The 22,233-nt window shown below is 44.0% G+C and overlaps 1 protein-coding gene across 2 annotated transcripts in view; it reads right to left on the bottom strand.

The window, feature by feature from the left end:
- Positions 1–22,233, bottom strand: part of ERCC5 (ERCC excision repair 5, endonuclease) — an 83,653-nt gene that overhangs the window by 57,180 nt on the left and 4,240 nt on the right. For both annotated transcript variants that reach the window (XM_073569481.1, XM_073569480.1), the window contains exons 2-9: positions 18,656–18,774; positions 14,672–14,847; positions 14,458–14,579; positions 14,280–14,372; positions 8,003–8,063; positions 7,670–7,813; positions 3,756–3,963; positions 1,380–2,417 (exon numbers count right to left, since the gene is read on the bottom strand). In XM_073569481.1, coding sequence (XP_073425582.1) covers positions 1,380–2,417; positions 3,756–3,963; positions 7,670–7,813; positions 8,003–8,063; positions 14,280–14,372; positions 14,458–14,579; positions 14,672–14,847; positions 18,656–18,743 — 1,930 coding nt within the window. In that variant the 5' untranslated portion in view covers positions 18,744–18,774. The remainder of the gene's footprint in view (positions 1–1,379; positions 2,418–3,755; positions 3,964–7,669; positions 7,814–8,002; positions 8,064–14,279; positions 14,373–14,457; positions 14,580–14,671; positions 14,848–18,655; positions 18,775–22,233) is intronic.

Here is a 22,233-nt window from a genome sequence, read left to right as displayed (position 1 = left end):
CCTTCCCAGAAATCGCCCGTTTTTTTCTGCGCGATTTCACCGCGATTCTGCCGCGATTTTCTCAAGCACTTTCCAAGCGATTTGAAGCATCGCTTGGAAAGTGATTGACAGGTTGGTCACACTCGTCAAACATAGTGTTTGACAAGTGTGAGGAGCTTTTTACTATTGAGGCCTCCTATGCGGCATCAATAGTAAAAGATAAAATGGTAAAAATGATATTTAAAAAAAAACAAAAAAAACAAACGGTGTATATTTACCTTCCGGCGTCCCGCGCTGCATTCCCGGGCCTCAGCATTCCCAGTAATGCCTTGCGAGACCTGTGATGACGTTGGTCTCGCGTTACTATAGCAATCTCGCGAGACCGCTAAAGTCACGCGAGACTACGTCATCACAGGACCTTGCCACAAGGCATTACTGGGAACGCTGCGGCCTGGGAATGCAGCGCGGGACGCCGGAAGGTAAATATACCCCGATTTTTTATTTTTTATTCTTTTTTTACAGGGGTATGGTACCCAGGGCCTGGAGGGCCTCTCCTCCACACCGTGGGTACCAACCGCACATGAGACGCTTAACTTCGCGCATGGTGGGCATAGCCACATGCGGGAAGTAAGCGATTCTCATGCATTCCTATGGGTGCGGAATCGCGGCAATTCTTTGCGATTCCGCACAAAAGAATGAGCATACTGCGATTTTTTCCGCGATGCGTTTCCGCCGCGGAAAAAAGCGCAGCATTAGCACAGCATGTGCGGAATGCATGGGGGGCGTTCTGTACACAATTTTTAAACGTTTTCGCGCCGAAAATCGCGGCAAAAACGAAAAAAAAAAAACCACATTGTGGGCACACATCCTCAAATAACATTTTTTTTTTGCCATTTTACCACACAGAATATTTTCCAAACATTTTCCAGTACACTATATGGTAAAATGAATGGTGTAATTCAAAAGTACAAAAAACAAGCCTTCATACAGGTCTAGGTGGACAGAAATTGTTTTATTTATTTTTTTTAAATAGAAGTATGGACCTTGGAACAAGGGGAGGAATAAATGAAAATGTAAAAACTGGCCATGTCGGGAAGTTAAACACGACAAAAACCTACCATTTTAATAGGGGTGCGTATACTTTTTATATCCAAGGGTCAAGTAGTGTGTGATAAGGGGCGGACATGTAGATAAACATTAGACAGTGCATGGTTAACCCTTTACTCCCCCAGCCCCTATTGGATATTACTTGCCAAGATGGAGAATTAGTTACTTGTTAAGTAAAGCAGTAAACCCCTTTTAACAAACTCTATATAACTCCTTCACAACATAAATCAAGTTGAACTACTAAATAACGGACACTGGAACAAAACATAACATGTTATATGAAAGGCACTTACTATTAGAGTCTGAATCCATTTCTTTATCTCTGTCCGATTCTTCATCAAGTGCAGGTATGCTTTCTGGAGTCAAGGGAGCATATTCTACATCAGGAACATTTGCCGACGATGCTTCTTGACAACAAGCCCTCTCCTCGCCAGAGGCCTTCTGCTGTGGTGGCAGTAGGACTTCCTGCCCCTTCTCTTCAGGCAATACAGGAAAATCTGGCACGACCCGTGATGAAGAAGATACAATACTGAATGGCACAAACCTGTTGCTGGTATCAGGCATAGGAATCTCCAATGAAAAAACAGGAGCAATACTCCACGGAGCTAAATTACTGCTCTTAAGGCAAGGTTGTAAAGAGGCAGGTTCGTTAATATTGCTGGATGCCTGTGTATCCGGTGAATGGAAAAGAGTTCTCTTAGCCTCGTGCCAAATCAGTTTTTTGTCGTCTACTTTGGTTACATTTTGTTTGTAACGTACCCGATCCAGGTTTGTGATAGAAACCAAATTATGGATTATGGATTCACCACTGCCATCTGCAGACCTGTATAGCCCAGAGCTTGTTTGAGACCTACCAGGGGGAGTTCTCTCTTCATTCTCAATAACAAAGGGTTCAACTTCATCATCTGAGCTACTAACTACCAGAACATTGGCTTTAGGTTGCTCTACCTTGACCTCATTTTTCTCAACATGCTTTTTCCTGCTCAAGCCCATTTCATCTTCAGCAATAACCTCCTGAATCGCTTTCAGGGTTCTGGGTGAGACACTACCATCTATGGCCTCAACAGACTCGGATGAATTATCGGAGCTTTGAGTTATCCCACTGACATGGAGTTCCTCATCAGAGATGCCCTCCATCATTGCTTCTTGTATAGCAAGAAATGTTCTTGGGGATGGTGGCGCCTCATCTGCAACATTATCTTTTGCCTTCTTAGGTTTATGAGCAGAAGCTAGCTTCATATCAAGATAGGTTTTTGGTGCATCACTAGAACTACAGGGCATTTCTTTCTCAGGCGTATGCTCTTTCTTATCTTCTGCTTTTGATTGAATTCCTAGAAAGAAAATAAAAAAGTGGTAAAAATATTTCTATGCAATTAATGTTAAAAAAATAACAAGAATTTCTAAGATTAAACGGTTAGCCCACTACAATATTTTATTGTACAAACTTGCCTACTGAACGCCCCACTTCTGCTGATGCCCCCACTCACCGATATTCCTTGCTTCCTCTTGCAGTGTGGAACCCTTGCAGTTACTCAGCAAATCCCCACTGGCTTAAACGGAATCTGTCAGCAGGTTTTTGCTATGTATAGTAATAGGAGAGCAACATAATATAGGACAGGAGACCCTCACTCCAGCTATGTGTCATTTACTGGACTGGTGCAGTTTTAATCAGCTATGTTGTCATTAACCGTGTTCAGAATGCAGAGCTGTGTGTAACCCTGCCCACACCCGACTGTGCAGTGTCAGCAAGCTGCTCATCAGTGGGGGCGGGGTTACATAGATTAGCCTGACTGGTCTGCGCAGGAGAAGTAGTCATTTAGTGTTCATCTTCTGCTGATAAAACACTCATTGTATGTAAACTACAACACAGCCCATACCTGCAATCAGGCTCTCAGTGACTACAATATGATGCTCTTCACACATTACATACTAAAAACCTGCAGACAGATTTTCTAAGCCAAGCCATTCTGTAAAAGCTGGAAAAACTGTTTTAGCCCCTTCTCCTGCAGAATGTCATAGCTGCAAGTGACTGCAGCAGAAGAGGAAATGAAAACACCGGCAGGGGCCCTGGGTAGTGGTAGGAATTCGGAGGGCAAGTAATTTTTTTTTCCTTCTAATTTTAAGATTTAAATATTCTGGTGTCCAATCCTTCTAGAGGGGTAGTCACACAGACAATACTTTCATATTGAGGCCAATGGATATCATAGAGGTCTTCTGCTCAGACACAGAATGGACGGTTTCTCTGTAAAATGACTCATTCTGCCAAACTTGAGCCATCCTTCTATTACAAAAGGCTCCCATTCATCTGAATGATGACCATGTAATAATATATATTTCTTCGGCAGCACCTAATGACTGACTGGCACCAGCTTTCCTCAGCAAAATGAGCTATTTGCAAGGGGCAGCAGAGGCATTTTCAAAGGTTTAATAAATGATTAAAATATTTGACTGTCACCATAACAGTCATTAATATGCATTAAAATAACTTCCAATTTTAAAAAGCAGTGCTAAAATAATAGAATTTAATCATCTGAAAATTGAAGATAAACATAAGGTTTACAATATTAATGAGGTCTGTGCAGTAATGCGGAGAATTTCCCTTCCTACAGCCTGATGTGGTACAGCTGGCGCGGTTCATATCAAGCACTTGCTGCCCTGTGTACTTATACCTTTAATTAGAATATAATGAGAAGTGTCCTCTGAGACCAGACGCCGCGTTTCAACCTCTTTCATAAATCCACCTTCAGTTTCAAACTGAGCGCGGACCTCCCCGGTGCACTGCTGGTTCATCTCTTTCCGCACATCATCGAGGCACCTGTTCAAGTTGTTTTTTTTCAGCAATCCTTTCAGCTGATACTGGGAGAAGTTACTGGAGTCCTGAAAAGAAGGCAGAAGAGCATCACCATGGCAGAAGAGAAGACTGCCGACAGACTGAGCAAAACATTACAGATACTGTAAACGATCTTCAACTACGATATTACGCGTTTTTCACACGAACCAGAAGTTTATCCAAACATGGCAACTAATCATTTACTTCTAGAGACCGACAAGGACCGGTCTCGTTTTGTAAAATTGCAATGTGCTTGTAAAATTCTCAAGAACCAATGGAGTTTTAGTTGTTATTGTTTACTGCTCATTGTCTTAGTTACCGGCCACCTCTGCAGCCTACACTAAAGAGCCGTGTTCCCCAACAGCCACCGACAGGTCACGTTTTCAGGATTTCCTTAGAATTGCCCAGATAACAATTCCATCTTCTGTGCCATACTAACTAGATCCTGAAGACATGACCTGCTGGTGGCTCTTGAGGACTAGCGTTGTAGAACATTGGTGAAGAGTATGCGAGAGCCGCTCTTAAGCCAACTAGATCGGTGGGTTCTGCCAGATTCAGGGTCACTGAGCTTGTTCGAAGCTGCAGAATCAAGGCTGTGCCTGGTCAGTGCATGGGAGAGCACACATCTCCATCCAGCAGCACAACGATAACACTGGTCTCAACGGTCAGTCTTTAAGAGAGCACTGCCACTAGCAAGAAGGGAGGAAGGGGAGCGGTGTGCTCCTGAAGGAGAAAAGAAAAAAAAAAAACCCGGGAACAACCCTTTAAAAACCACAATGTGAACAAGGCTCTAGTCTAAAAGGATAGTCTGAATAAAATCCTTTCAAGGACATCCTTACTGTAAACACAAAAATATCTTGTTTAATAGGCTTTTCATCAGAACAGCTACCAAACGTCCATACAGTTCTACAGCAATTTCAGATTCCTAAAAATAAACTAAACTGGGTCAAGGAGAATCAAGCAACAATCCATCAGAACAGACGGGATGACATTTTGGTTTCCATCCAGCTTCTCATTGTCTTTACCAAACAAAAACTAGCTGTACAGATACGCCTGATACTAGACACAAGCTGGGTATGTTCCCTACACAGCCGCAGTGCAAGCAGGTGAGACACACAAGTCTGAGGTGCAAAGGTGAAGGGTTCAAGTGCATGACTCCGGACCACATAACAATTGGGCAGAGCAAAAGGAAATGTCACATTTGATTTTGGTCAAGTTAAAGTACAAAATACAAAAACACTTAAGCATACTCACAGACGCGGATTCTTTACTGTAAGAGCAGTGAGACTATGGAACTCTCTGCCATATGATGTTGTAATGAGTGATTCCCTACTAAAATTTAAGAAGGGACTGGATGCCTTTCTTGAAAAGTATAATATTACAGGGTATATACACTAGTTTCCTTAATATTGCGTTGATCCAGGGAGCTAGTCTGATTGCTGTATGTGGAGTCGGGAAGGAATTTTTTTCCCCAATGTGAAGCTTACTGTTGCCACATGGGGTTTTTTTTGCCTTCCTCTGGATCAACATGTTAGGGCAGGTTAGGATAGGATATGGGTTGAACTAGATGGACTTAAAGTCTCCCTTCAACCATAATAACTATGTTACTATGTTACTTCATAAAATCTGTGTGTCCAGATCTCGCTTAGCTAAGAAATATTAGAAAATAAATCCACACAGAATTATGGACACAAATGGTTTCACAATACAACCCCTTGTCACGTAACCAGTTTTTAATTTTTCCTCCTAATTTCATTATTTTATCCCCATAAATCCTTTTTGAAAATCTTCATTCAACATAGCTGCATAAAGGCTTGTATATTGTGGGCTTACTTTTTTTTTTTTTTTTTTTAATAGCACCACTTCGTCATTTATATAATGTAGTCTTTATACTCAGAGCGGTGACAACCTGCGCTGGCACCACCCCCGTGACTGAAACCGGAACACTGCCAGGAGTAATAAAGTTAATTTTCTCCCAGCAGCATTCAGTTAAAGTGTGGGCAGGTTAATAACACTAACCTGCAGATTAACCCCATATCTGCAGGTTAATATTTCTGGTAACCGGTTCCCTTTAAGTAAACAGTATGCAGATGCACACTGGCCAAAGAACACATATTGTAGGCCTGATGCACAGATGCAGTGCACACCTAGCCTTTCAGCCATCTCCATTCCCGGCACATGCAGGTAAGTTTCGGCTGTATAACATAACCAGCATAAACATACTTGGGGCACACTCGGCGCCTGAGCCCTCTCCATACCCTCCAAGTAAGTTATAAAAAATATAGACCTACAAAGATACAGAAGCACATGCCATATATTTAAAAAAAAAAAAAAAAAAAAAAAAAAAATTAGATATATCTATCTATATCTCTTTATTAGCGAAATGATCACAAATGATTTAAAAACATATCAAGGGAAACACAAGAAACAAAAATGGATCTGCAAACACTAAGGTAAGTAAACCTAATGAATTTCTGCCCTTTTATAAACTTAGGTCATACCCATTTAACCAGAGAGTATCAAAATACCCCCAATTTTTTTTTTTTAAACAGCTAGTGCTTTGAAGAGTTTGATTGAGGGGTGAGAAGGAAGTTAAAAAAAAAAAAAAATTATATATATATATATATATATATATATATATTATACACACACAATCCTCAACCCACAGCCTCTGTCTAACCACTTCACTTGGCGTTAAAAGTAGTCTTTAAGGTGTTAAACTCAGATTCATCTCTCATCCTAGCAGTTGCGGGCAGGCGTTGGCTGTATAATTACCACCTGCTGCATGCAAAGGGGAATCCTCCATAACAACCTTGGCCTGATGTACATGTTGCTAGCAGATTAAAGGTAGATTCAGATGAAGCCTTGAACTTTTAGATGATGCTGGGGGTCTCAGTAGTGATTGTATAATGGATAATTGGGTACAGACAAAAAAAAACTTGCTCAGCGGCAGATTTAGTTGGAATGACTGTCTGGGGGCCCGATGTCAGGTGATATGGTGGCAACTTCCTATACTTCAAGACGAGAGGAGCCACAGTCTATTCTGATAACAATTGGCTAAACAATCAGATCTTATATATTTCAAACAGCTGTTGTAAAGCTTTGGGAGAGCTGCAATATTAAAAGGAGTCCCTGACGATTTACCAATATACAAGTACAAATAAAATGTTTGAGACACCGCCATTTTATGCATTATGGTCCAGTAGCCTGCAAAGTGAGACCGTATTAATACACATGCAGGTGGAGCCATCTGGTGGCACGTTATAGAATATTTCTATGCAGGTGACCACCAGTGATGGAGCTAACATGCTCAGATGCTAACCGAGTGTCTTCGGCGTGCTTGAAAATATATGTTTGGGTCCCCGCGGCAGCCTGTCTCGCAGCTGTTCAACAACGACAAAATATGCAGGGATGGCCTGTTTAGTAGGCAATCCCTGCATATGTTGCAGCTGCCAAACAGCCATGAGACAGGCTGCCGCAAGGACACGAACATTGTCTTCGCTCGAAAAATATCAGATGGCACCTGAGCATGCTCAGATAACACCTTATCCGAGCACGCTTTCTCATCACTAGTGACCAGACATGTTATTTGCCTTTTACATGGAGAAAAAAAATAAATAAAAGTTATGTGTAATTTATAGATTTATGCCAACTTTCAGATAATATTGGTATAGGACACAGACTATACAGGTGTCACCTTGCTTACAGGAGTTTCATCCTTTCATGTATGGCCGTTGAGTTTAGTCTACATACCTCCGGCATAGCTTCATATAAGGTCCTTCTACGCTTTGCAAACTCCTTCATGTCGGTCAGTATCTCATGCTTTACCTCTGGAGGCAGGCTACTAAAGTCCTCAGAGTCTATGTCCACAGAATTAGGATTAGCCAAGATTTCATCCTATACATACAAAACAATAGTTACAGACCGTGACACTCTGCAGTGAGGGCTACAAGAGCCAGCAGTGTCCTGTGAATGTGGAGAGCAGACGGTCGGCCACAATGAGACAAATAAGGCTAGATTTCTGCAGGATGCATAGCAACCCCTCCAAACCCAACTACTGGATCATTCTCAAAAATAAAAAAGTACCTGAAGTAGTCGTTTTTGATTCATTCGTTCTTCCCATTCCTTTTCTTCTTCCTCTTCGGAACTAAAAAAGAAACAGAAGGAGTGGACAATCATTCAGTAGAGATGAAGTCGAGCAGAAAAACAAAAGTAATGAAACTGGTCCAAAGTGTAAATTATTTTTCTCCAACCTTGACAGACTTCAGTCTGCATTGTGTGAGACTGCAGACTCAGAAACCAAACAGATGGGAAGTCAGGAAAAAAAAAAAAAAAAAAAAGTGAATCAATTTACATAACAGTATTTATTTATGAACTTTTTTTTTTTTTATTATTCTTGGACTGGAGCTTTTTATAACGCTGTCAGGCTTCTTCTTGTCTGGTGAATTGTCGCATAGTATGTCAGACACCGAGCCATCTTCATATACACAATATATCTGGTGCCGCAGCTCGGGACATCTAAATGGCGTGGATCTGCAAAACCAGACCCAAATCACAAGTAAAGGTAGAAGTGTGCTTGATAAATGCCAACACGGAAACAAGCCCTTTTGTTTTCAACCGAGCGTCCAAACAGTTGGAGCCACAGAGATCACATACTGATGGGCATATCCTAGCTGTATGTCAAACTAGTTTAAACAAGTTTACAGAATAGTGGACCCCGCGGACCTCCAACTAAAGGGCAGAGGCAGACTGCTGTATTTCTGGTGCGAAGTCGCATTGTAAACCTCGTACTGGCTGTCGGCTCTCCTGACCGGAGCATGACAGCTGAATAGTAATCCATCCATGCTGTCTTGCTCAGGTCAGGAGAGGTGCCGGGCCAGTCCGTGCAGTGCGATGCAATTCTCGCACGGGTTATACAGCCATCTGACTCCGCTCTATACCAGAGAATAGGACGCTGGGGTTCAGCCCATCAGATAAAGGATGGAATAGTGGTGCACTTGTGGGACCATCATTCCTTTGAAAGGGAACCCGTCACCCGTTTTGGCCGCTATAAGATGCGGCTGCTGCCTTTTAGGGCTTATATGCAGCATTCTATAATGCTATAGATAAGCCCCCGGTCCAACCTGAAAGATAAGAAAACTTATTTTTCTTCTACTCACCCGGGGAAGGGGGTCGGGTCCGATGGGTGTCGCAGGTCAGGCACCTCCCATCTTCTGGCGAAGCAGTCCTCCCGCTTGCTTCATCGCTCTTGGCATCACACTTCAGCGCAGGTGTACTTGCTCTGCCCTCAACAGGACAGAGAAAGTACTGCAATGCGCAGACTCTGGGGCTGTCTGACCTTTTTCGGCACCTGCGCACTGCAGTGCTCTGCTCTAGAGTTGAGCGATACAGTCCGATACTTCAAAATATCGGATCGGAAAGGATCGGCCGATCTTTAAAAAAAAGTATAGGTATCGCCGATGCCGATACCGGAAGTCCCATTCAAGTCTATGAGACTTCCGGTATCGGAATTGGAAAAACCCTTTCCTGCCCTTGTACAGCCTCTCGGGGGAATTTCCCACACAGCTTTTACCATAAAAAAAAAAATCCCTAGTCTCACTTTAAGTGGCGGAGGAATACAGTGCGGAAGGATACCTACCTTCCGTCATTGGATTCCTTGCAGCCCGTAGAGAGCGGCAGCATCAGCTGATGCTGCAGTTCTCTACCCAAGATCGTCGTGGGACACACTCGTGGACTGCTTCGGATCATGGGTGAGTATTTTTGTGGTTTGTTATGTTAATATTTATTCTGTAGACGACAATGGCTTCGGGGAACAATGTGACAAGTATTGGTAAGTATGTTACTCTGTTATATGTACTGTATGTCTATGTATGTGTAGCATGCATGTAGCATGCATGTAGCATACATGTAGCATACATGTAGCATGCATGTAGTATACATGTAGCATGCATGTAGTATACATGTAGCATGCATGTAGTATATATGTAGCATGCATGTAGTATGTATGTAGCATGCATGTAGTATGTATGTAGCATGCATGTAGTATGTATGTAGCATGCATGTAGTATGTATGTAGCATGCATGTAGTATGTATGTAGCATGCATGTAGTATGTATGTAGCATGCATGTAGTATGTATGTAGCATGCATGTAGTATGTATGTAGCATGCATGTAGTATGTATGTAGCATGCATGTAGTATGTATGTAGCATGCATGTAGTATGTATGTAGCATGCATGTAGTATGTAGTATGTATGTAGCATGCATGTAGTATGTAGTATGTATGTAGCATGCAGTATATATGTGGTATGCATGTAGCATGCATGCAGCATGCATGCAGCATGCAGGTAGCATGCATGCAGCATGCATGTAGCATATATGTGGTATGTATGTAGCATGTAGTATGTATGTAGCATGCATGTAGTATATATGTAGTATGTATGTAGCATTTATGTAGTATATATGTGGTATGTATGTAGCATGTAGTATGTAGCATGCATGTAGCATATATGTAGCATGTAGTATGTATGTAGCATGCATGTAGTATATATGTGATATGTATGTAGCATGCATGTAGCATGTATGTAGCATGCATGTAGTATATATGTGATATGTATGTAGCATGCATGTAGTATATATGTAGCATGCATGTAGCATGCATGTAGCATGCATGTAGCATGCATGTAGCATGCATGTAGCATGCATGTAGCATGCATGTAGCATGCATGTAGCATGCATGTAGCATGCATGTAGTATATATGTAGTATATATGTAGTATGTATGTAGCATTTATGTAGTATATATGTGGTATGTATGTAGCATGTAGTATGTATGTAGCATGCATGTAGCATATATGTAGCATGTATGTAGCATGCATGTAGTATATATGTGATATGTATGTAGCATGCATGTAGCATATATGTAGCATGTAGTATGTATGTAGCATGCATGTAGTATATATGTGATATGTATGTAGCATGCATGTAGTATATATGTAGCATGCATGTAGTATGTATGTAGCATGCATGTAGTATGTATGTAGCATGCATGTAGTATGTATGTAGCATGCATGTAGTATGTATGTAGCATGCATGTAGTATGTATGTAGCATGCATGTAGTATATATGTGGTATGTATGTAGCATGTAGCATGCATGTGGCATGCATGTGGCATGCATGTGGCATGCATGTGGCATGCATGTGGCATGCATGTGGCATGCATGTGGCATGCATGTGGCATGCATGTGGCATGCATGTGGCATGCATGTGGCATGCATGTGGCATGCATGTGGCATGCATGTGGTATGTATGTAGTATGTATGTAGCATGCATGTAGCATATATGTGGTATGTATGTAGCATGTAGTATGTATGTAGCATGCATGTAGTATATATGTAGTATGTATGTAGCATTTATGTGGTATGTATGTAGCATGTAGTATGTATGTAGCATGCATGTAGTATATATGTAGTATATATGTAGCATGCATGTAGTATATATGTGGTATGTATGTAGCATGTAGTATGTATGTAGCATGCATGTAGTATATATGTAGTATATATGTAGCATGCATGTAGTATATATGTGGTATGTATGTAGCATGTAGTATGTATGTAGCATGCATGTAGCATATATGTAGCATGTATGTATGTAGCATGCATGTAGTATATATGTGATATGTATGTAGCATGTATGTAGCATGCATGTAGTATATATGTAGCATGCATGTAGTATGTAAGTAGCATGCATGTAGCATGCATGTAGTATGTATGTAGCATGCATGTAGTATATATGTGGTATGTATGTAGCATGTAGTATGCAGCATGCATGTAGCATGCATGTAGCATGTAGTATGTATGTAGCATGCAGTATGTATATATGTAGTATGTATGTAGCATGCATGTAGTATATATGTGGTATGTATGTAGCATGTATGTAGCATGCATGTAGCATATATGTAGCATGTATGTATGTAGCATGCATGTAGTATATATGTGATATGTATGTAGCATGTAGTATGTATGTAGCATGCATGTAGTATGTATGTAGCATGCATGTAGTATATATGTGGTATGTATGTAGCATGTAGTATGCAGCATGCATGTAGCATGCATGTAGCATGCATGTAGCATGTAGTATGTATGTAGCATGCATGTAGTATATATGTGATATGTATGTAGCATGTAGTATGTATGTAGCATGCATGTAGTATATATGTAGCATGCATGTAGTATATATGTAGCATGCATGTAGTATGTATGTAGCATGCATGTAGTATATATGTGGTATGTATGTAGCATGTAGTATGCAGCATGCATGTAGCATGCATGTAGCATGCATGTAGCATGCATGTAGCATGCATGTAGCATGCATGTAGCATATATGTGGTATGTATGTAGTATGTATGTAGCATGCATGTAGTATATGTAGTATGTATGTAGCATGTATGTAGCATGCATGTAGTATATATGTGGCATGCATGTGGCATGCATGTGGCATGCATGTGGCATGCATGTGGCATGCATGTGGCATGCATGTGGCATGCATGTGGCATGCATGTAGCATGCATGTAGCATGCATGTAGCATATATGTGGTATGTATGTAGTATGTATGTAGCATGCATGTAGTATATGTAGTATGTATGTAGCATGTATGTAGCATGCATGTAGTATATATGTGGCATGCATGTAGTATATATGTGGCATGCATGTGGCATGCATGTGGCATGCATGTGGCATGCATGTGGCATGCATGTGGCATGCATGTGGCATGCATGTGGCATGCATGTGGCATGCATGTAGCATGCATGTAGCATATATATGTGGTATGTATGTAGTATGCATGTAGTTTTTTTTTTTTTGTTTGTTTTTTTTAAACATTTAACACATTAGCCGGATGATGGGACTACTACTGTCCCATCATTGGCTAATGTGTCAATCACTGTCATGGTAGCAGGCATCGCCCGATGGGACTTGTAGTCCCATCGGACGATGCCTGCACAGACCCCCGGACATCAGCACAGCCCCCCGGCAGGCCGGTACAGACCCCCACAGGGTGCACAGACCACCGGCAGGCCGGCACAGCCCCCCGGCAGGCCCGAAATGACGGCGCATCATGATGCGCACACACCGCGCATCATGATGACGTCATTTCGGCTGTCAATCAACTTTGAACTTCCGATTCCCGATATTGAAAAAATATCGGATGTCGGTATCGGAATGCTCAACACTACTCTGCTCTACCCTCAACAGGGCAGAGAAGTAAGCCTGCGCAGGAGTGTAATGCCGAGGAGCCATGAAGCAAGCAGGGGGGCGGCATTGCAAGAAGATGGGAGGACCTGAGACACCCATCGGACGGACACCCCCTCCACACCCAGTGAGTATAATAAAACATTTTTCTTATCCTTCAGGTCGGACCGGGGGCTTATCTACAGCATTATAGAATGCTGTAAATAAGCCCTGAAAGGCAGTGGCAGCATCTTATATCGGCCAAACCTGGAGACAGGTTTGCTTTAAACTTGGCACTTGAGTGTCTCATCTCAGGATTGGTCCCTGCTGTGAGACTCCTGACAAATCAGCAAATTATCCCCAAAAAGTTTAAGTGAAAAATGGAACAGCTCAGCATTAGGTATAGGTATTAAAGGGGTATCCTAGCAAGAAGAAGTTGATAGGTTAGAACTTGTAGATTTGCATACTTCTGCCCACTAAGACCCTCACAATCACCAAGAGGAACTTTTGCCCCACTCCCCAATTGCAGGAAGTAGCGATTGAATAGAGCAATTATTTACATGTTCATTGTCTATGGGATGTTCGGAAGAGAGGAATTTTTGGTACTCACCGTAAAATCTCTTACTTAGATCCTTCATTGGGGGAACAGGTAACCATGGGGTGTAGTATGCTGCTGTCGCTAGGAGGCTGACATTAGGCAAAAAAGGAAAATAGCTCCTCCTCAGCAGTATACACCCACCGACAGGCACCAAGTACCTCAGTTAGTGCTAAAGTAGTAGTAGGAGAAGCAACCAAAAACTCAACATATGTACCAACCCAACAACAAGGTATGTAGGCCCAAAAGCGGTACAGTTAGGGAGGTTGCTGTGTCCCCCAATGAAGCGATAAAGAAAAACTAACTGCGCTACAGAACGTGGATTGAGCAGTATTGCCATGCTCCAATCAAATGAAGCACAATAGTCTCTTGTTCTAATAATTAGTGGGGTCTCAGATTGGACATCCACTGATTTAGAAACTATCTATGAAAGGTGATAAAATAAAAGGGGCATTCCTTTAAGAAGTTATTATAAGAAAAGTGATTCACGAAGCAGCAGATGAGGCACAGATAATAAACCTTCAAGTTTTATGGCAATTTACCTATTTCTCTCATTCTCCTCCAAGGGAGGAAGAGCATAAATATCGTCGTCTTCCTTTTTCCGTACATGCGAGAGGCTTGGATAGTCTTCATCGCTTTAAAAAGAGAAGAGACACTGACTGACTTGTAGCCACATTAGAAAGTGTAAACTCTGCGCTGCCTGACGCTTTGGGTGTATACCTCTGCTTAGTCCCCGATAAGGCAGATTTAATAGCTTGTCTTTTTAAGAAGGTTTTCAGTAACTTCTCATTGGTTTTCTTGGCCTCACTAGCGGCTGTATCTTTCTTCTGTCTTCTTTTTGCCTAAATTTTCAGAGAATCCAGAAAAATGCATCGTTGATCAGTATGGCTGGTCATTTGAGAACAGTCTTGGTTCCCTTGTAGCAACTACTTACTAGAGTCTGTTTCTTTAGGAGCGGAGCTTCTCCATCAAACACAAATATGGGCCGGATTCTGAAGAACAACAGCTTACACAGACGATGGAATAAGGTGAGCAGATGAGCGTTCTGCATGGTATTTCCATGACGATCTCTGGCGCCTTTTATTGCTTGATTTAACCAAATGCTGATATCTTAGGAGATTGTTAATGAAAATACTATGATTCCCATATTACACAGGGAACAGAAGGAGAAAAAACAAGGATAGTTTTTTTAATACTTATTAGGCTAAATTCACATGAGTGGATAAAAAAAAAAAAAAAAAAAAAGTCACCGTATGGCATTCATTTTTATACATCAGAATAAAATTTCCAAGACCAAAAAGAGGTTCCAATGTTAATAATTGCAATAAATTAAAATGCAAGAACCGGATGCTGTGTGGTAGGGTTCCCCAACTCCAGTCCTCAAGGCCCACCAACAGATCACGTTTTCAGGATTTCCGTTGTATTGCACAGGTGAAGCAATTATCACTTGAGCAATACTAAGGAAATCCTGAAAACATGATCTGTTGGTGGGCCTTGAGGACTGGAGTTGGGGAAACACTGCTGTATGGGATCCGATTTGTATTTTTTTTTTTTTGCATGTCACGCCGGGAAAATAATCTGGTAAAAAAATTACACCTTCAGTAAAACTGTGGCTTATTAAGGCAGTCGCCAGCAAATTGCAACATGACAGTTTGCAAAAATATTGCAAAAAAATACAAATAAAACACCATCACAATTCTGTAGTAGTCACACTATGTAAAACAAAATTTGTCCAGATTGTGTGAATTCAGGTAGGTTATAGATGCTGGAAGTTGGAGTGGGTGTAAAGCCAGAGATCCAATATGTGATGGGAAACCAAAAGAAATGTAGATGCAGTTTTATTCATAAACGTATTTCGAGGTAATCCAACCTCTTCATGAGGACAGCCATTGTGGTTTGTCTTGATGAAGAGGTTGGAATACCTCAAAACGCGTTGAAGAACAAAACTCCATCTACACTTTAGTGGCTAAGACCCTATTGCGCTTTTTGTCTTTCCAGTTTTAACTTCACTCAAGGTAGGTTTATGGGAGAGCCTTCTAGAACTAAAACCACATTACCAGGCTGCAGGGCTGTCCAACTATCTAATGTGTAAGATATGTATATTCTATGTTTATACAGACAGCACACTCAGACTGGGCTGTTAAAGTTCAACACAGGATCCATTTGGTATTAGGAAAAATAAGCCACAGCTAGCGTGGGGGGCTTCCTCTTTGAAAGCACATGCACACGCAGCAAATCAGAGTGCATGCTGGGGGGGGGGGGGGGGTTCATGTGGGATAGAGAAATAAAATAGAAGGTATTACCTCACTATTTGGAACACATAATGACCAAGGCCCGTTGCTGGCTGTGAATCCATTCAGGGATCAACTATGCAAGCAAAATAATTCTACAAGATTGTAGAATGAGGACTTCATCACATTCAAACAGTCCCTCACTACTTTCAAGGCCACACTCGATGCAGCAAAACAAACCTACTTCTCATCTCTCATATCCTCCCTGTCTCACAACCCTAAACAGTTATTCAACACCTTCAATTCTCTCCTTTGCCCCCCAGAACCTCCTCCCTCTCCACTCATCTCAGCTGAAGACTTTGCCTCATTTTTCAAGAAGATTGATATCAGAGACAGTTTTGGTCAACAACCACCAGTGCACTTCCTTCCACCTGCCCTGCCCTCCTCCCCCAAAACCAACTTCTCCACCATTACAGAAGATCAACTCTCCAATCTACTCTCAAGATCACATCTCATTACCTGTGCACTTGACCCGATCCCATCCCACACCTCACCACAGTCTTCATCCCAACCCTAAAGGCCCTTTTACATTTAGCGATGCACCAGCGATACGACTCGGTCAGGATCGCTGGTGCATATCTAAATGATCGCTAGTGAGCTTCCACACAGGCAGACCTCACAGCGATGCAGCAGCTACGCAGCGGATGATACTCACCTTTCACACACAGCGATCCAGACGTCCTCCCACCCGCCTCCACGCGTCGCTCGTCTCACACAGCAGGAAGCAGACGACGAGAAATGGAGCCATGCGATCAGCGATGGATAGTGGGGGAGCCAGTCGGAGGCAAGTATCACACATAGCGATATCGCTAGCAATATCGCTATAACGTCACAAAATCAGTGACGTTTTAGCGATATCGCTATGTGTATAACCCCCTTTACCCATCTCTTCAACCTATCACTAACAACTGGTGTTTTCCCCTCAAGCTTTAAACATGCCTCAATCACACCTATCCTCAAAAAGCCCTCTCTTGACCCATCCTCTGTATCTAGCTATCGCCCTATATCACTTCTCCCCTATGCCTCAAAACTACTGGAACAACACGTCCATCTTGAACTATCCTCCCAAAACTCTTCTTGCTCCCTCCTTCACCACTTGCAATCCGGTTTCCGGGCACACCACTCCACTGAAACTGCCCTAACTAAGGTCACCAATGACCTACTAGCCGCCAAGGCCAAGCGACACTACTCTGTCCTCCTCCTGGGCCTGTCCTCTGCCTTTGACACAGTGGACTATTCCCTATTACTACAGACCCTCTCATCTCTTGGTATCACAGACTTGGCCCTATCTTGGATTGCGTCATACCTAGCAGACCGGACATTCTGCGTCTCCCATTCGCACACCACCTCCTCACCGCGCCCCCTATCCGTCGGAGTCCCGCAAGGTTCAGTCCTAGGGCCCCTGCTCTTCTCCGTTTTACACCTTCGGCCTCGGACAGCTCATAGAATCTCATAGCTTTCAGTATCATCTCTATGCTGATGACATACAGATCTACATCTCTGGACCAGATATCACCTCATCAGAATCCCTCAATGTCTGTCATTTCATCCTTCTTCTCCGCTAGATTTCTAAAACTTAATATGGACAAAACAGAATTAATCATCTTTCGCCCACCTCACGCGACCCCCCCCCCCCCCCAACGGACGTATCCATTAAAGTAAATGGCTGCCCACTCTCCAGTCCCACAAGCTTGCTGCCTCTGGGCTATCCTTGACACTGATCTTTCAAACCACATATCCAAGCCCCTTCCACTTCAACTCACAAATATTTCACGAATCCGTACATTCCTCAACCAAGAATCTGCAAAAACCCTAGTCCATGCCCTCATCTCCCGCCTTAACTACTGCAACCTCCTGCTCTGTGGCCTCCCCTCTAACACTCTCGCACCCCTCCAATCTATTCTTTACTCTGCTGCCCGACTAATCCACCTGTCCCCCTGCTATTCCCTGGCCTCTCCCCTCTGTCAATCCCTGCACTGGCTCCCCATTACCCAAAGACTCCAGTTCAAAACCCTAGCCATGACATACAAAACCATCGACAACCTGAGTCCTCCGTACATCTGTGACCTAGTCTCCCGGTACTTACCTGCACGAAACCTCCAATCCTCACAAGATCTCCTTCTGTACTCCCCTCTTATCTCCTCTTCCCACAATCACATACAAGATTTCTTCCGCGCATCCCCTCTTCTCTGGAACTCTCTACCACAACATATCAAACTCTCGCCTACCATGGAAACCTTCAAAAAGAACTTGAAGACCTGCCTCTTCCGACAAGCCTACAACTTGCAGTAACCACCGATCCACCAAACCGCTGCACGCAGCTCTATCCTCGCCTACTGTATTCTCACCCATCCCGTTGTAGATTGTGAGCCCTAGCGGGCAGGGTCCTCTCCCATCCTGTACCAGTCGTGACTTGTATTGTTTAGGATTACTGTACTTGTATGAACAACAACAACAACAATAATACAGTTTTCCCATACTATTCAATCTTTCCTCACTAAATGAGAATATATACTAAAACGATGCATCTGTATTTGATCATAGCTAGTAATGCGGTTTGTGAAAATATTGGTGAAGGGAAGTTACGTAGAAGACTTGCATGTCATTTCGATATATTGCAAGGATACCAACAGCTAGGATTTTTCCCTCCAGAGTCTCTGGATTTATTGGTCTTCCGGAACATTCAAGAAGTTTCCAAAGTCCTTGAACTCCCATGATGACATATGTGACGTCCTTATAGCTCCACCTACAAATAAAGCAATAGATTAAAAAATCGTAGTTACTTACCGTTAACGGTATTTCTCTGAGCCCATGACAGCACCACGGAGAGAGGGGATCCGCCCCACAGGGACAGGAAACCTACAGACAAAAAGGCAGTACCTCTCTCCCGCATCAGTTGTTTTACAGAGCATTTAACGGAACTTTGGCCTATAACATGAACAACTTTAAGAAAAAGAACATTTCTATAATCATTAAACTGCGTAGAGGAGACACCATGTGACTATTTGGCTAAACTGTATTTACAATAAGTGCGCACCTCACGCATGTAGGGAGGGAATATATGGGTGCCGTCATGGGCTCAGAGACATACCGGTAAGTAACTACGATTTTCTCTTTCCCCCATGACGGCACCATGGAGAGAATTGCAGAGACTATCTATTGGGGGGGGGGGGGAAACCACTGCCTCCAGCACCCTTCTACCAAAGGATAGATCTGAGGAGGTGGCTAGGTCCAGCCGATAGTGGTTAAAGAGAGTTGAAGGAGAGGACCAAGAAGCGGCTCTACATATCTGCTCAATGGAGACGCCTGCACTCTCTGTCCAGGAAGTTGACATCGCTCTTGTGGAGTGGGCTGTTATTCTGTCTGGGACGCTCGCCCCTTGCGACGAGTATGACAAGGTGATGGTGTCTCTCACCCACCTCACCAGCATGTTCTTTGATGCCTTCCGCCCTTTTCTTGGTCCCTGGAAGCACACAAAAAGAGACCTATCCTTTCTACACTCCCTGGTGGCCTCTAGGTATTCAATTAGGCGTCTCCTAACATCTAATGTGTGCAATACCTCTTCTCCCCTGCTTTTGGGATTGGGGCAAAATGAATTGAGGGAGATTTCCTGGGTTCTGTGGAATCAGGATGCTACCTTCGGCAGGTAGGCTGGGTCTGTCCTAAGTACCACCCTATCCTCTAGGATCTGAGTAAACGGAGGCTGACAGGGCTTGAATGTCACTGATTCTGCGGGCCAATGTCAGGGCTACCAAGAGGGAGGTCTTGAGCGATATCAGTTTAAGAGGGGCCTCTTGTAATGGTTCAAAGGGAGGCTTGGACAGGGCTGAGAGTACCAAGTTTAGATCCCAGGGAGAAGTGTTTAGGGAAGGTATTGGCCTGGATCTACCGGCTGCTTTGATGAACCTGGCCACTCAACGGTTCCCTGCCAAGTTATAGTTGTAAAGGGCCCTTAGGGCCGCCACCTGAACTTTCAATGTACTGGTAGCTAAGCCTCTCTCTAAGCCCTTCTGCAGGAACTCTAAGATCTTTGATAGAGGTACCCCCCCCCCCCCCCCTGCGCTGGTATTTGATACTGAGAGGAATTTCCTCCAGATCATCCCGTACAGTCTGGTGGTTACTGGTTTCCTACACCGTAGGAGAGTGGACACAATTCTTGGAGAAGCCCCTGTTGGTCAACAGTGCCCTGTCAAATTCCAGGCCGTCATATGTAGGTTCTCCACCTGGGGGTGTAGTACTGGGCCCTGCGAGAGCAAGTTCGGAATATCCGGGAGGACCCAAGGGTTGGAGATGGACATTCTCCTCAACCACGAGAACCACGTCCTTCTCAGCCAGAACGGGGCTATTAATATTACCCTTGCCCTGTCCCCCCGAATCTTCCTCAGAACTAAAGAAATTAGGGCTATTGGAGGAAACGCATAGGCGGGGGGGGGGGGGAAGTACCAGGGAATCATAAGGGCGTCCAGGGCTACCAGGTTCCCGGAGGGGTCTATGGAGCAGTTTGTACTGTTTGCAAATAGATCTATGCTGGGTTTTCCCCATAGTGTCGTGATCTGAGTAAAAATTCCCTGGTTCAACTCCCACTCCAGATCTTAGCTGTGTGCGACTAAAGGCCCCGTCACACTAAGCGACTTACCAGCGATCCCGACACCGATATCAAGGTGTCAGGATCGCTAGTAAGTCGCTATGTGATCGCTGGTGAGCTGTCACACAGACAGCTTCACCAGCGATCAGCACAGCGATGCCGAGCGCCCGGCATCGCTGGCCATCCCTGTAAAAAATAGAATCAAAATAAAAAATATAGTTATTCTCACCTTCCGACATCCCGTTCAGCCATCCTGCCTCTTTCCACGCTCCGGTCCCAGTGATCCTTTGCGAGAATGACCGCGAGATGTCACGGTCTCGAGGGATAACAAAGTCTCGCGGTCATTCGTGCAAAGGATCACTGGGACCAGAGCGTGGAGAGAGGCAGGATGGCTGAACGGGACGTCGGAAGGTGAGAATAACTATATTCTTAATTTTGTTTATTTTTTTACACCTGATCGCTGGTCTCCCACCTGTCACACGCAGCGATGCGTGCTGGCCAGCGGGAGGCCAGCGACCAAAGAAATGTCCAGAGGTTTCTTCCAGCGATCAGCGATACCGGCAGGGGGGCCGCTCGCTGATCGCTGTCACACACAGCGATCTCGCTGGTGAGATCGCTGTTGGGTCACAAAAGTTGTGACTCAGCAGCGATCTCGCTACTGAGATCGCTTAGTGAGACGGGGCCTTTAGGAAGTCTGCCGCCTGCACGCCGTCCTGTAAGCGCGGCTCCCGCTCCCAGCGTTGCCGCGGCCCCACTCCACCGGGGCTTCCAGCGCCCGCTGATGCCGCTGCTCTCCTGGGGCTCCTGGGTGAGGCGGTCTTCTGCCGCCTCACCCCCCTCCGCACACCCTGGAGGCCCGCGGACCTTCTAGCGGTGGCGCCTCGGGTCACCACCCCAGCCAGGACAGGGAACCCCTGCTGTCGCTCCTCCGGACTGGTCGGCCCCGGCATCCAACGACGACTGGTGAGTCAGGAAACCAACTGATGCGGGAGAGAGGTACCACCTTTTTGTCTGTAGGTTTCCTGTCCCCGTGGGGTGGATCCCCTCTCTCCGTGGTGCCGTCATGGGGGAAAGAAAAAGAGGTTTGCAATTCACTGCTGTATTCTACAGAAATATTGCTGGACATCTTAATGTGCTTCATATCTCCTGGTGTAGGCCAAGCAGTCCAGGGATCAGGATATGTAGGATATGTTTCAGCATCCCAGCAGGGAGTTACTAGCACTAGTACCCATATATGGTCAGTATGTGAGATTATACAGACCTAATCCTGTGTGTACAGTGGTGTTCGCTCAACACAAAAGGTCAATTAGGTACTGTGTGGCAGATTACAGACAATGTGTGGGGGGATTTAGCAAGGCTTCTGTATTTGAATTTTGGCGTGAAAAATCACAAATTTGCCTTTTTTTTGCACTGGGGACCACATCGGACTAGTCATTCGAGATGCATAGTCTCCAGCTGAGCTTTGTCTAAATGTGCCTGCATTTCAGTGTGAAAATATGAACAAATGCTATAATGTAGTTCAGCCTGCATGAATAGCCCAACAGGTTCTCTTTGAGGAAACCTTTCACCATATTTTTCACGCTGAACTGAATACAATGCAATAGTGGCTGCAGAGCGGGG

The sequence above is a fragment of the Dendrobates tinctorius genome, unplaced genomic scaffold (assembly GCF_039654945.1).
Source record: "Dendrobates tinctorius isolate UK_male_01 unplaced genomic scaffold, ASM3965494v1 ptg000026l, whole genome shotgun sequence".
NCBI lineage: Eukaryota > Metazoa > Chordata > Amphibia > Anura > Dendrobatidae > Dendrobates > Dendrobates tinctorius.
Note: the sequence above shows the minus strand (reverse complement) of the source record. Positions and strands in the feature narration are given on the sequence as shown.